General features: G+C 44.6%; 1 protein-coding gene across 4 annotated transcripts in view; it reads right to left on the reverse strand.

The window, feature by feature from the left end:
• Window positions 1–288: 288 nt before the first annotated feature.
• Window positions 289–15051, reverse strand: part of LOC121701051 (ephrin type-A receptor 6-like) — a 107977-nt gene continuing 93214 nt past the window's right edge. For 2 of the 4 annotated variants that reach the window (XM_042084094.1, XM_042084093.1), the window contains 9 exons: window positions 14165–14235; window positions 11681–11809; window positions 11000–11185; window positions 6182–6243; window positions 5138–5347; window positions 4104–4253; window positions 2928–3121; window positions 2342–2491; window positions 289–2246 (listed from right to left, as the gene is read on the reverse strand). In XM_042084094.1, coding sequence (XP_041940028.1) covers window positions 2132–2246; window positions 2342–2491; window positions 2928–3121; window positions 4104–4253; window positions 5138–5347; window positions 6182–6243; window positions 11000–11185; window positions 11681–11809; window positions 14165–14235 — 1267 coding nt within the window. In that variant the 3' untranslated portion in view covers window positions 289–2131. The remainder of the gene's footprint in view (window positions 2247–2341; window positions 2492–2927; window positions 3122–4103; window positions 4254–5137; window positions 5348–6181; window positions 6244–10999; window positions 11186–11680; window positions 11810–14164; window positions 14236–15051) is intronic. The other 2 variants (XR_006027517.1, XR_006027511.1) reach the window with 2 other exon arrangements.

Here is a 15051-nt window from a genome sequence, read left to right on the forward strand (position 1 = left end):
CAATGACAAAAATAATTTGAAGTTCACAACATGTTACAACATTTCTGGACGGACAGCACTGCTCTGTGAGCGAAATGTTTGCATAGTGTCCAGAGATAGTTTTGTGTCAAGAAGGAGAGATGCAAAAAGAAACCAAAAGACGAAAGCCGATATAGAAACAATCTGCAACAACACTGGCAGAACTTCATATCCCAATCTCTTACCCAGTGTGTTATATGGTGTCTAGTGTCTCATACGGTTTTGTATCTTCAGAATACCTGACACATTTTTTTTTTATCACATTCATAAAAGGCATGTACAGCATAGTGGTTTGAGCAGTCTAATCAACTCAAGCTTTAAATCTTTTAGAAATAAATACTTTAATGAACAAATCAACTAGCAAATGTATGAATGAGGAGTTAATGCAAATGAACAGTACCCTACTGCCTGCAACTTTTACAATTTATCTCCACCAGAGGGCGATGCTAGATCTAAGATTCCCATTCTGTTGACATCAAAAGGGCCCTGGATGGAGTCTACTAAAAGCACATGAACATCTACAAATGTACTTTACAGCAGATAATTCACATGGGAATTTAATCACCTAAGTGTTACTCACCTTTTTGAAGGGTCACACCCACTGGCTATACCTTAATATAATTTTACAGTGACATACTAACAATGATGCATTTAGATGGTAGTCATGTCACCATCAGAAATGTTCACCTTTATTTGCAAATAAATATCCTCATCATCCAGCTCTTACAGTGTGTAAGATCTACAATGTCTCTTTGGAAATCATAGAAAAATAAAATGCAAGACTTAGTAATTACTTGTACTTTGTACAAAACAACTAGCGGTCTCCTTTTGCTCAGCAGCGACATGCCAAACAATGTCTCCTCACCCCGCTGGGTCAGCTAGCACAGTTCAGAGACCTCAGACTTCTCCCGCGGTGAGTGGGCTCCTGCTGCCGCGGAGCAGAGGTATGTAAGTGTTGTCCATGTAATCCATGACATGTGGCGGTCATCTGTGGACACGTGGGGGTTTATGGCACGCTTCCTCTTCTGTTGGGGCGGTGGGGAGGATGGGACACGGTCTCAGGTTCTGATGTATTCCAGAGGTGGGCATCTTGCTGCCTGGCTTCTACTATTTTGTTTCCAACTCCGTTGTTGTCTGTGATGGGCAGGACCACATAGGGTGCCCAGCTGAAGTGGTGTTGTATGGATGCCTGAACAGAACTCCCTCTTGAATCTTGTATGCTGACATTATTTTCGGTTCACAATTTTCCAGATTATGTACACATGACCCTCTATATATGGACATTTAGATCTCGTTACTGCACATTACATATCCACAAGGGAAAAGCTCCATGACTACAGCAAACACTGTACTCTCACGTTGGCCATGACTACTACACTCTGAACAGCCGCTGGCTGAGGCCACTGCTCTACTCTCAACGTCCATTGCTAAATAAGAAAGTGTAGGGCCTACAGTACTCATTTTTTCTCCCATATGTCACTGAAACTGCATATATTGCTGATTTAAATAAGAAAATAAAAATAACATTTACTAGGGCTCTCACATACAGGACTGCACATATAAATATATTTAGATTATAATTGATAAATGGACTATACACTTCAAAGTCATTAACATTCTTCAACATCATCTCTCCTTACTTTTCAAGTATACGCAAACCAGAACGTCTGGGATCAAATAAATTTGCAAGATGCCTCATGATGTTTACTTGTTGAACCTTAAAATAATTTATATTACGGACAATCCTTCAGATTGCACATCTGTTAGCAGCTACGTGGTCACAAAACATGGAGAATAATTGTAGATTACGTTCTCAAATCTACAGTTCTAAATACTGATACTGTTGCTTGGTATAGACATACTTTTACTGCAAACAAGACTTACTTATTTTTTTTCCTTTTGACATGCCAGTCTGCCGAAGTTCAGGCTCTATTGTCAGTCAGAAGCTGCTGGATGTAAAACAAGCAGTCTTGGTAACTGAGGTTGCACACGTGAAGTAAGCAAGCCAGTCCACTGTCTGCAGGAAAAGTGCCGCCTTGCACCTGCTAAGAACGTAAGTCTGCTTGTGAGGAAGATGGCTGAGGCACAGGCTTGTATTGTCTTGTTTACAATCTCATACATGGAATCCCTTCTCTTGAACTTGGAGCAACTGCAGTCTCAGAGTCTGTATACTGCTGACTATTCGTCTCTGGTGTCCAATCAATGTAACTCCAATTTGCCTGACATCTCTAGGACAGAGCAGAAAGAATAGCATTAGAGTCTGAGCAGATATTAGTTTGTTCTTTTACAAAGACTAGTGCTAATGATTGTGTGTGATACTCACTCGATGCTCATGGTGGTGACAGAGTCCAGTGTGGTGAAGCCGGCAGCCAAAAAGTTATTTTTGTATTGGCTCATTTTGATGGAGTCCAGCCAGTCACCAATGGAAATGAACATTGGGTAATCAGGGACATCTCCTGGAGACTCTGGTAATCTACGAAAGTAAGGGAAAGAAAAAGTTTGTTTCTCAACAACTCTGGGCTTATGTCAAAACTATAACTTTCATGTTTCTCTGAATACCCTGTAAAGTTATTTAACAGTGTGTAAAAAAGAGCCACTGGGAGAGAGAATGAAAGAGAAAACACCATAACAACATGTGCAGCGCAGAGCCAGCCATAGGCAGTAGAGATGGAGCTATGGACCCTTTCAAGAGAGTTCCATTATCAGCATCATAGTTGGCCCCACAAGACTTCCTTTTTAACATTCCATATGTTATCTTAATGTAGAGGAAGTAGATTGGGGCCCAAATAGAACGTTCAAGCATTGTTTTTGTTTTTATTGTTGAAAGGGTCTATAGAGGAGGTGGGTGGCCAGACAGACAGACAGAGGAAGGGAGAGAGGGAGTGCGAGGTGGTGGGTATGTACAGTACCCCTGGATGTCCTCCACCAGTGTGAGCAGGCTGCTGGGATTGCGGATGAGCTTGTCTAGGAAGCTGACGATGTCTGTGAACTTGGGCCGGTGGTTGCGCTCCTTCTGCCAGCAGTGCAACATGAGCTGGTGCAGTGCCACGGGGCAGCCCATGGGGGCGGGCAGCCGGTAGCCCTCCTCTATGGACAGGATCACCTGCGGCCACACGCACACGCACACTCACGTCAAAATGCTGTAGACAGAATGCCTAAATGTGATATCTATGCAGTTATCTGGGTAGTTTAAGGCAATCACTCTTGGCAGTAATCCAAGCTGTAGTACTACAGTTTGTGCTAATGACACCATTGTCCTGTCAATTCAGTCTCAATTATAAAAGCCTTCGGGGGTTTTCAGCAGCAGTACTTGTCTTTATGCAGTTTCTTCCTTCCACTGTAAAAAGCCTAGTTGGCATGGCCTGACACAGCGATTACCTCCAGTCTCCTGTCAGGAGCTGGACTCCCCACTCAGCCTATCAGCAGGACCCAGATGACTTTGCTGCTGTCTGTGTCAGGGGGAGGTGGCCGAGATCTGCTGGCCTGAGAGGCCTCTGGTCCCCTGCCACTTCTGGCAGCATTTGAGGGATTGGGGGTGAAGGAGGGCTTTTGTCTGTGAATGCACCTCCAAGCATTTCCTCAGCATGTTCAAATCCTCTTGAAACTGCAGCCCCTAGGTAAAACTCTGGGCGGGATCAAGGACAGGCTTTGGCTGCTGGCTCTAAGGCCGACAGAGCTCTGCATTCAGCTCTGGGCACTATGGCCATGGGGTCAGGAAGCCAACTCTATATATAACTATATATCTTTAAAAGTGAGGTGTGTACAGTTTTGTTGTAGACAAATAATAAGACCAATAACCATGTTTCTACAAGCACAACAGAAATGCAATGTTGCTTTTTGGATTTGGCAGTGATGTTGATTTATGTAATACATTGTTGCCAACTTTTCTTTAAATTGAGTTTTGTTTTGATTAAGTTGAACTATGTATGTCAGTCAAAATCGAACATCTTTCAACATCACTCAAACTGGAACCCTACTTTACCAAACTTGTCCTGTACAATATTCTATTTTCAAAGGGAAGAGCATGACATTAACTGCATAAACCAGATCTTCAGCTGTAGTGAAATGAACCCGCCTGAACTCACATCCTGGTTGGACATCTCCCAGTAAGGCCGTTCTCCATATGACATCACCTCCCACATGACAATGCCATAGCTCCAAGCATCGCTGGCTGACGAGAACTTCCTGTAGGCGATGGCTTCTGGTGCAGTCCACCTTATGGGGATTTTCCCTCCCTGCAAATGCACACAATGAGTATAATAATTAATCTCATGCAATATAATATTGGTACAATAATAATGTAATCTCTGTGGAATGATGTAAACTGTAATGTGTGATGTGAACAGCCAGTTATTGAACCTACAGCTTTAATAAGCTAACTTTCTTTCAGGCTTTCCTGTCAAAGGCTTCAATAATACCAACCATTATTATTTACTGATCTTTCTTGGACATTATGAACTAGTCCAATACTGTATACATAACAAAAACAACAAATGCAACCTCTGTTTCCTCTTGTTTGAGATCAGCCTGGCAGTGTGTAAGAAGATTGCCTTTGCTGTTCAAGCCCCTGAAAGGTTTACCAGAGCTAAAATTGGTGTGTCCCCCCATTTCTTCCACATGAGGGCAAAGTCAAATCACAAGTCTCAACAAATCCTTCACGGCTATCTCCCAGTCTGACCAAGACAGCCAGCTCTCTCTGCAAACCGAGATTTCTGTCATGCAGAAAATGGCTTATGGACCTCAGAATGCAATATATCCCACACCAGTGACCAAAAGAATAGAGGTCACACAAGTGTCAGCTGGAGAGAAAAAGCTGAATCTAACTTTCCACAGTTGACTGTAAGACAGCTGCCGCGGAGAGAAACGCCTCGGGCGCAGTACATTTCACACACGAGTCGAATAGAGCTGTTAGTCACACAACACAACAGCTGACACCATTCTGTGCTGTGAATTACACTTGCCTTTTATTGCATGTGTAGTAAATAATAAAAGAGCAAGGCTCTACTGCACCAGCATGCCACCCAAAAAATCTTGAAATCCTTATGGCTACATTTGTGGATCAGGTGCGACCGTGACCGTCCTAATAATAAGACCGAACATCTCTGAACGTGACACTTACAGTGGTTGTGTAGGCAGCCTCGGGGTCGTCCTCCAGCACCCTGGACAGGCCGAAGTCAGACACTTTACACACCAGGTTGCTGTTGACCAAGATGTTGCGGGCGGCCAGATCTCTGTGGACGTAGCCCATGTCTGAGAGGTATTTCATGCCCGAGGCGATGCCACGCAGCATCCCCACCAGCTGGATGACGGTGAAGTGCCCATCATGCTTCTGAGGGGCAAACAGAAAGAGGAGGTGCTCTCACATCACTGACAAATGGGACAAGAAAACAACACATAACACTACTGAGAAAAACAACAAATGCAAAATGGAAAAGGTCCAGGCTTAGACCAAGTGCCCAAAGATAACAGCCTATTATAAACTGGAAACCTGCAATCAGCACAATTATATAGGACAAGAAAATTAGGAACAATCCAATGTCCTTTTTACTTCTCCCAAAAAATAAAAGGTCAGTTTTTTTTTCAAAGACACATAACGAGTCACGGTATTTCAAGGCAGTCACATTGAAGAGGATTTGTTTTTGTTGAAAGAATCAAAGCATCTTTCTCCCTTTTTATGTGGACAGCTTTGGCACCCTGCTGTTTTAATCAAAGCTGGAAGGAAACATGTGAGATGCCTGTCTTCATGTTGCGCCTGGCACTTCCTCAAGCCATCTGCATGTGACAAAGCTGTGATTGGGATGGTTGCAGGGGTATGGGGGTGTGCAGGCAATCAGATGGCAGATCTACGCTATCGTGTGTGAAAATGGGCTATTTATATCACTGGTGCACAGACTCACAGGGAGAGGTTTCAAAGGCATGTGATTGTTATGCATAGAATGTTAAAGTCTTCACACATTATGAAATCAGTTGGCTTTGAGGCTCATCAGAAGCACTAGACAAAAGTATGTCTCATCTATGAGCAAAATTACTGAGGGTCTCAAAGACAACTTTATTTGGAGCTGAGGACCTCTTGGTGAAGGATCCCTCTATTGTGGCCAACTAAAACACAGCATGTGAAACACTTAAAGCAAATGAATGGGGCTTGGGTGAGACAAGTACTCACTCTCAGGAAAGAATCTAAGGAGCCATTTTCCATGTACTCCACCACGATCATCACGGGCCGACCTGCAGAAAGAAAGCACAGAGAGGATCTATCACCTTTCCAGCGGCCTTCAGCGCCGCCATGTTCACTGCTCTGCCTGCACAGCATGACTCACATGACAGAAAGTTCTGACAAATTCATTCGCTCCAATTCCAAATGACCAGGGGGCACTTCATATTTTTTTTATTTGCCTTCCTGAAAAGTTCATACAGTATCCTCCCTCCCCTTGAGTCCTTTTTTAATCCTTGTTCACCAGCCAAGGTTGAAAATGGGTTCAATCTCCCTCGCATAAAAGTTAATAGGCGATTAGCATGTCATCTCCTTGGCAGCCATGAGCTTGATGAGAGTGTAATCCAGCACTGGATTAAAACACTTTTTTAATTAGTGTGCACTTTTATCCCCACCCTGGGCAGGCCTGGAAGTGAGCGGGGTTGAGGGAGGACCTGCCGTCCATCTCCTGGGGTCATGTCACAGGCTAATCCTTCCGACAGTCTCAGTGGATGACTGCTCTCATTACTGGATTACATGCATTACAATGCAGTGATGTATGGACGGCGCCACTGCGGGGAGATAGCACACCAGGGAAAAGTCCAGGAGGGAGCTGGCCGAGCGCCCTGATGATCATCAGCTACTTCTCCACAAAGGACCGCTGAGCTCCCAGCTGAGAGAGGTCAAACAAGGTGTACTTTGAAATTAGAATCGGACCTCCTAACCGTTACATTTGTAGATATGGTCAGGGTGTGAAATTGGAAATAACTTTTCTAGGTCCTACTTTGCATAGTAATATGGAATGACATGTTGGATGAAAATGATACATATTTCATAAATTTTGACACTGAAAATGTCTTATCGGTCACATGATCGTTTCTAGCTTCTAATTAATGTTTTGTTTTTCCAGAAAAAAGGCCTAGAGATCACCTCTCCTTGTCCTGGTCATGGGATACTTCTTGTCTGGCATGATTTCATATGTATTAATGAGATTACTCATGATCAGAGGCCCCACTGTTCAGACTAAAAATGCATTTCACACCACAGTCTCCAAATAAAATAGAGCTGATTGATTCTGGCTTTGCATGTTCGATGCTGTTTAATGCAACATTGTGTTTACACTTCAAAATACCCAGCTAATTTAGATAATTGGCAAAACAGGCTGGCTATAATCAAACCCCTGCTGGGCCTTTAATCACATGAATAACAAATTATAAATGAAGGAGGGACAGACACAAAGAGAGGAAAATAGAGCCTATCTTCACTATTCTTTTAGGCTTGCTTAGAGGGACACATCTTAAATCATGTGCATTAAGCACAGACACTGCGTGCGCTTATAGCACAGTGGCGTGTTGCGGAGTGTTGTGGTGGGGAGGTAGCGCTAGCTGGAAAGCTGCAGCTGGGTGCTGGACTGCAGTCATCTGAAACTGCTAATATTCCTTCATTCAGCTGGAGGAGGGAAAGCTGAGCGCTCCCAGGTCCTGATTGGATTTCTCTATCAGCTTCTTGGCAGGACATCTCCCTGGGCTTGGGAATGAATCCCACCACCTCTCTAATCTCTTGGCCTCACCACACACACACAGACACACACACACACACACACACACACACACACGCGCGCGCGCATGCACAAACACACACGCACGCGCGCACACACACACACACACACACACACACAGAGGATATATATGCTCAAACACATACATTCCCCTTCAGCTTAAGTGAGAGTCTTTTTACAGTGGCATCAGTATGAGGCTAAAAAGGCACAAAACATCCTGCATTGCACTTTCATCCTTAGCTGTCTGGGGATTACTGTCAATGTACAGAAGCACACAAGGTAAACTGGGTAACTTTTGGGATGTTCAGACACTGTATTCAAGTCGGATCGAGTTGAATGATTTAACATTCTCTTCATCCGCATGCATTATTTGGAAGCAGCAGGGAGTGCTCCGCCCAACAGTATGCTCCTGTCATGCTGAGCTAAATGTATCTGTAGTCAGTCAGCTACTAAATATCAGTGACTACTTGTTTTTACAGAGGATTGTTTTTTTTAAATCTTCTGACATACTTCTGAAAGTATGCTTACACAAACAGGTGCACATCTAAAAACCATCACATTGTCTTGCTGCACAGGTGAGACAGAGTTGCACTTCAGTACCTACATTTCTTAATTGGTCTCTGAAGAGGTTGAAAGGTATTGGTATGTGAAGGTACCAGATGGTTTTATCTCAGAAAGTTGAACGGAAAATGCCAAAGCAAGTTTTTCTTTTCTCAGAAATTAGACAGAAATAGATAGAAAGTGTGAAAGTGTAACATAGAGAAAGAAAGAGAGGAGAAAATAGGTAGATGAGGCTGAAGGAAGTAGAGAAAGAGAAGCACAGAGAGAGGGAGAGAGAGAGAGGGGGGAGGGGGGCTGAGCTGAGCAGTACCCAGCAGATTGGTGACTGCACGCTACAGTGGTGGTGCGTGAGGGGGCTGCGGTGCACTGTGGCGTGACAGGCCTCCGTGCCGCCGCCTCGCCAGCCGATGGCATATGCAGGGATGTGACGGATGCCTCTGATGACTCACTTGGTGTGTCAGATGCAGCTGTCCCCTGATAAGCACACTTCCGCGTGTCAAAACCAAAAGGTGCCTTGTATTTGCTGAGTAGTCCTTCAGGATGGATGGGAAAGGGTAGGCACACACAAAACAGATCTCCAATGTAATCTCAGGCCTCCGAGTCCCACGCGCGCTCTGTGGAGCGATTTGAAAATGAAGGGAGAGGGGAGAGCCATGCCAAAGCCTTCAGACTTAAACTGGTTTTGAAGCTCCATCACTGACCTGCCTTTCCCTCCCTGCCCTCTGCACACTGAAGCAGTGTCCTGGGAGCCTCAGCTGACTCACAAGGATACAAGGATACAAGGATACAAGGATACAAGGAAGTTTATTGTCACATGCATATAGTTACTGGAAGTAAGAAATGCAGTGAAATTATGTCTGGTGTCAGCCTATTTGTGCATTTATGGGGGGGGGGGTAAAAAGTGCAGTAGAAGAGGGGTTTAGTAGATTAAGTGGCAAGGGCTGCATAAGAAAGGTGGGGGAGGATTGGGATTGGGGGGGAAAAACTCCCTTACCAAGGAAGAAACCTTGGGCAGATCCACGGCTCAAGGGGCTAACCCAACTGCCAGGGGTCTTGGTGTGTGTGTTGGGGGGATGACAAGGGAGATGGGATAGTGTGCTGTGTATGTGGGGAGAGGGCAGTGTGCAATATGTGTGTTGGGGGGATGACAGGGGAGATGGGATAGTGTGCTGTGTATGTGGGGAGAGGGCAGTGTGCAATATGTGTGTTGGTCACGCCGCTCCTTCCAGCCGCCCTTGCCTCTGCTATTTACAACTCATTTTTCTGAACTTGGACTGACATGGGAAAGTGTCTCAAATGCAAACAGAGCGATTACTGCCTCTTTGTAATGACTGCAGCCACTGCTGCTCTTGCCAAGGGCTGCACTGAGGTGCTAATGGATTGAAAAGACCAATATTATTTGTCACCCAGAGGGGAGAGATCAATTATTTTTGTCCCTGTGCCATCAAAAGCAAGATTTATTACCTTCTGGTGAAAACAATCAGTCCATTTATCTCATGAAAGGGCCTGGTGTAGCTTGGAGTTTGCAGTATTAAGAGGTGGTCCTCTAATGAAGAAAATCACATTCTTGTGCAGTCGGAGTGGTTCATGCTTGACTAAGCACTTATTTATCATCAGAGTAATCCCTCACCCTTGTTTTATCGTTGTGTGATTATCTGGACCCGTGCTCCCTGTGCAGGTGACTGGCGCTTTCTCAGCTTGATTGATAACACAAACACAGTAATAATTGAAACAGATGGCTTCGTCAGAGAGCCAGTGCTTATTTACAAGAAGGGGGGGGGCCTGCCGAGAATGTGAAAGGACCTGATCCCAACCACTTCTCATACTAATCATATTACAACACAGGTTCACACATGAGGAAACCCACCATGATGAAAGGTGCAGTCATTATCTTTTGTCCATGCTTAACAGTATTGCCGAGCTGCCAATAACCCCATCGCCACAATAACTGATAGAATGGCACGACCCTTAAGAGGGCTTTAGTTTCAGAGTGAGAGTGGCTCTTTAACAGTGCAGTGTCTTCATCAACTGGGCTTTGCAGCCTTTTCATGCATCGGTAATACTCCTTTGTTGCTCTAAACGGGGGAGATTTATTTATTTATTAATTCCCTCTGACACCCCAACAGACATATGACAGCTCTTCCCCCAGCTTTCACATCCAGAGAGACCCCTTGGGACTCCACCCCCCCCCCCCCCCCCCCCCCCCGCTCCCCCTCTCTTCCTCTCTCCCTCTCTCCCTCTCTCCCGTTCTCTCTCCCTCCCCATCTCTCTGGCCCTCCCTCAGCTCACAGCAGGTGTCAGTTGAGGCTGAAATAGCAGCAGGCTGGATGGAGGGATGCAGAGACAGGGGGGCTGTTCTGATCACTGTGCTCTCGCCTCGGCTCCTTTGTTGTGCTGGAAGCTGTTTCAGCGCGGCTGCAAAAGCAGGGGTGGGGACGGCTACTATTCTAAGACGGACCTCATCTGCAGTGATAGGGAGAAGGAGACGGAAAGAATCCCTCCAATAACAAAGACCTGCGCTGGGGAGCTGGTGCCCCTGTGGAATGCTAATGTGAGTCTGCACTGAGACACTGCTGCCTTCAAACAGGGGCTCTCTCTTCTACAGGGGCTCTCTCCTACCTCACAGGAGGGTGGTGGTTGTTAGGCAGGTGGTTCCAGCAGCAGCCCCTTACTTTTTGTCACCACGCCCTCCAGCCTGATGATGTTGGGGTGGTCAAACTGTCCCATGATGCTGGCCTCCCGGAGGAAGTCCTTTCTCTGGCGCTCCACGTAGCCCCCCTTCAGCGTCTTGATGGCCACAGGGATCTCCTTCTTCCCCGGGGTGCGCAGGCGCCCGCTGCACACCTCCCCGAATTCACCTGTCACACACACATCAGCATCCGTCAATCACTGTCCCCCCACACAGGGCTGCCAAAGGCACACTTCACATGCACTGGAATGGCACCGGACTGTTCTGGGTCATTCAGGGACTATAAAAGAGTGAATTGCCTTAACACGGACAATCCACTAGATGGCAATCATGGAACTTGATAAGGCTATAGTGTGTGACGGCGTAGACTGGAATTCAAATGTAATCTAGATGCAATGTTTGTAGTGGTATGACCCATAGTGTACCCATTTTGTGAAAATTGTCAGAGTTCCATCACTGTTTAATTCAAGTAAATTTAGTTTTGTGAAATAGGAAATATCTGTTAAACAAGCCGCAGAAAAAAACACATCTGATTCTGCTTTTATTCTCTTGATATGAGAATGTAATGCTGTTCAGCCTGCCCTTCATAGTGGAAAGCGTACAGTACCTTAATCAAAGAGGTTTTGTCATATTTATGTTATGGCCTAGGGGCTCAAAAACCCACCTGCACCAATCACTCGCTCAATGCGAATGCGTGACGTGTCAATCTCTTTGGCAAATTCATGCACAGCCTGGGTGGGATCCTCATAGGTGTCGGGATCGATGTATGTCTTTATACCAGGGAAAGGCACTACTGAGGAATCACACAGAGTTTTCATGTGTCAGACAGCACATACAGAAGATGCTTGTGCTATTACCAAAGGCATGCAGTACCACATAAGAATGAATATATGAAGATATGAACACAATATTTTTCCATTTAAAAGCATAACATAAACACCATACAACAAAATATTAACACACAAACACAATTGCTATACAATTAAATATTGGTTACATATTTCATATTTTGTTTTGACTCCACAAAAATGTGAAGCTATTCACTTTTACACTTGGGGATTCAAGGGACATTTCAGTTTTATGTTCTTTCTCTTGCCATGTTTCTCCCTCTCTCTCTTTCTCCCCCCCATCTCTCTCTCTCTCTCTCTCTGTGAGGTGCCAGTACAGTGAATGGCCTGGACAACAATGAAGAAGCCAGCAAAAGACTCCAATTTTGCCCCCAGTGAACTGCCACCTGCCAGCTGCCGGCTGACTTTTGCGTCCTATCTAGGCAACAGACAGCACAGCTCAAAAGAGTAATTCGTTCCTGTGTTAGTTAATACAGAATTGCTGTAAGACTTCTCTACTCTATTTTGGTGGAAGTAATCTAGCTGTTCCAGATGGAAAGATGCCCTATGGATCACATTCTGCAGTTTACTATCACTGATACTGTACTGATAATGATCAGAGGTGCTACTTTGACTTGAATTCCTGATGTGGGCATGCCAGTTGTTTTCTGCCTATGATGACCAAGACTGAATAAAATTAATTGCCAAGCATTAGCACCCATAGCAGCCATGTCGAATGAGGCAATGAATAATTCATAATAATACACATTTTAATGCTCATCTTTCAAGTGGAGAGCCACACATGCATAAATATAACATTAGTCAAATAAAATGCTATAACTGCTTCCAAGATTTGTTATTATAATATGTTATGTTGTTATCACTGTAACAATAAGGGGGGGAAATACAATCTAGAAATTAGTTTTGCATCAGGAAACATAAGGAGACACAGTAAACATGATCCTACTTTGAAATGCAGAAAAACTGATTTCGGCATAAGTAAGCCAGTCCAGTTTAGACATATTTAAAGAGAATCACCCTCCCTTGATCTTCACAAACTACAGTAATAGTGAATTTCTGTGATCAGTATGTTCCAGACAGACGGACAAAGACAATGTACCCAGATAGAACCTGTATGGGTCTTGGGGTGGATTCCCAATGAGCTTACACATACCCATCAAATGCTCACCTTCACTGTGCACTAAGTCACTTTGAATCAGAATGTCTGCTAAATAAATCAATGTAAATGTACATAATATGAATATCAAATAAGTCCACATGGAGTATAGTAATGGAGTCTGACACCACAACCAAAGCTTTTGTTTAGTCCAGAATCTGAAGTGCAACCCTCGTCAAATCTGCTGTGGTGTGTCAAATTTGCAAATCTGCTGATGGTGCTTGCCATTCCTCTAGTCACAGCCAGTCTCATAAGAGGGCCCTATGTGTCTGTCCAAGTGTGTTGGCGTAGGCACTTATTAATCTCTGTAGCTTGGGCACCTTGTCTCATTTAGTACATCAGTCATCCTCTGATACGCCCATGGGATAAAAAAGCAGGGCCAAATACCAGTAGCCAAATGTTCTTTGGGAGGTGACTAACTAAGACCCTGTTTTAAAAGTGTTCAAAGAGTCTGTTATTCTGTTGCCTTCGTTGTGGTGATAAAATCAGGTTACAGTAAGCGCTCATGTAAGAAAAAGAAATGAGAGGAGCTATGGCTCAGAAGGCTCCAAAAATGAAACATGTTTTTTGTGCAGATGAAATGTTAAGGGAAAACTTCAGCTGAAAGCCTGGGGAGGGAAGACTGAGGACTGGAGGTGACTGCTCTACCATTCAGCTGATTTGTTTACAGCCTTTAGTGAAGCACATGGTTTCAACACTGCTCCCAAACAGAGAAATATAAGGCACCAATGAGGAATACAACAAAACAACACAACACAGCAAATAGAGCTCCTTTGAACTGGCAGCTTTAGATTGGAATGAATGGCATGCAAATACCAGCAATGCCTCAGCGGAATGGTTGCCATTCACCAAGGGGCTGGCATCCTGAGTACTTCATTTCCAGTGTTTGAGAGGAACGCGTGATTGGAATTGCTAGTTTGGCTTTCCTTTGGAAGTGTTGTTTGCCATTTATCCCTGAACATAACTCTGTAGAACCCAAACAGTTCTATCTTAATCTGTATCTGAGTCATTAAGAAATATTAAGTGACATAGAATATTTCACATTTTACACTGCTTTATTTTTGTGATTCAAAATGAGTTGTTCTACTGGAAGTAATGGTCGCCTGTGTGAGAAACGTGTCTATTTGGGTAGAAGAACACTCACCATGACCATTCTGATACTGAGCCCTCCGCTTGTCATCTGACTTCATCTTGGCTTTTATGTACCACTGACACCTGCCATAGAAACAGATACAGCAGAAGATCAGCAGGACGCTCCATCACACACACACATGGACACTACACAGCCACTGATAATGATCCAGCATCTGGAAACACATCCTGGTTCTTTTCAGATGGAAGATTGCAGAATGTCACTGCTCTCCTCCATAATCTTTTGCAACAGATTTAATCAATGGGTGGACCTGTAGCAACAGATTCAAGCAAACTTGTGTGAATGGGTGCTGTTTGTACTGTGGTGGAGAGCTGTCATTGAATGGTCGAGACACACTGAAGACAGACCTCTCAGGCTGAGCACCATGTCTGTGTCCTTGGTGCAGTGCTGTGAGAAAGCTCTCGGTGTTTAATGCAGCTCGTGCGGCTCTGGGTCACTCGCCTGTTCTGCTCTCCGGCTCTTCTCTGGGTCTTTCCCTCTCACATATGGGATCATCTCACTACCATGAGGAAAAAAAGTCTACCTTGGGGTTTCCTGCTTCTCGGACTCCCCAGAGGACCCAAGAGCTTTCCTGGAGAGATTACCATATGTGGACATATGCCCTCTGCTCACCTTGTCAGCAAACATATTACTGGACTAGACTGCCTTATTGCCATAAAGGTATTAGTCATAGCAACCATGACTAAAGTAGATGCCAAAATGATCAGAATTTAGTCGAAAGTATAGAAAAAAAGGAAATGTATGAAAGATTCTGTGACTTGTGTGCTGATTGCTTTCTGAACACCCAACTGAGGCTAAGAGACACGCTGACATGCACACACACACACACACACACACACACACACACACACACTTGTAAGTGGAGGACTGAGCTCTGC

The sequence above is a fragment of the Alosa sapidissima genome, chromosome 2 (genome assembly GCF_018492685.1).
Source record: "Alosa sapidissima isolate fAloSap1 chromosome 2, fAloSap1.pri, whole genome shotgun sequence".
NCBI classification, from domain to species: domain Eukaryota; kingdom Metazoa; phylum Chordata; class Actinopteri; order Clupeiformes; family Clupeidae; genus Alosa; species Alosa sapidissima.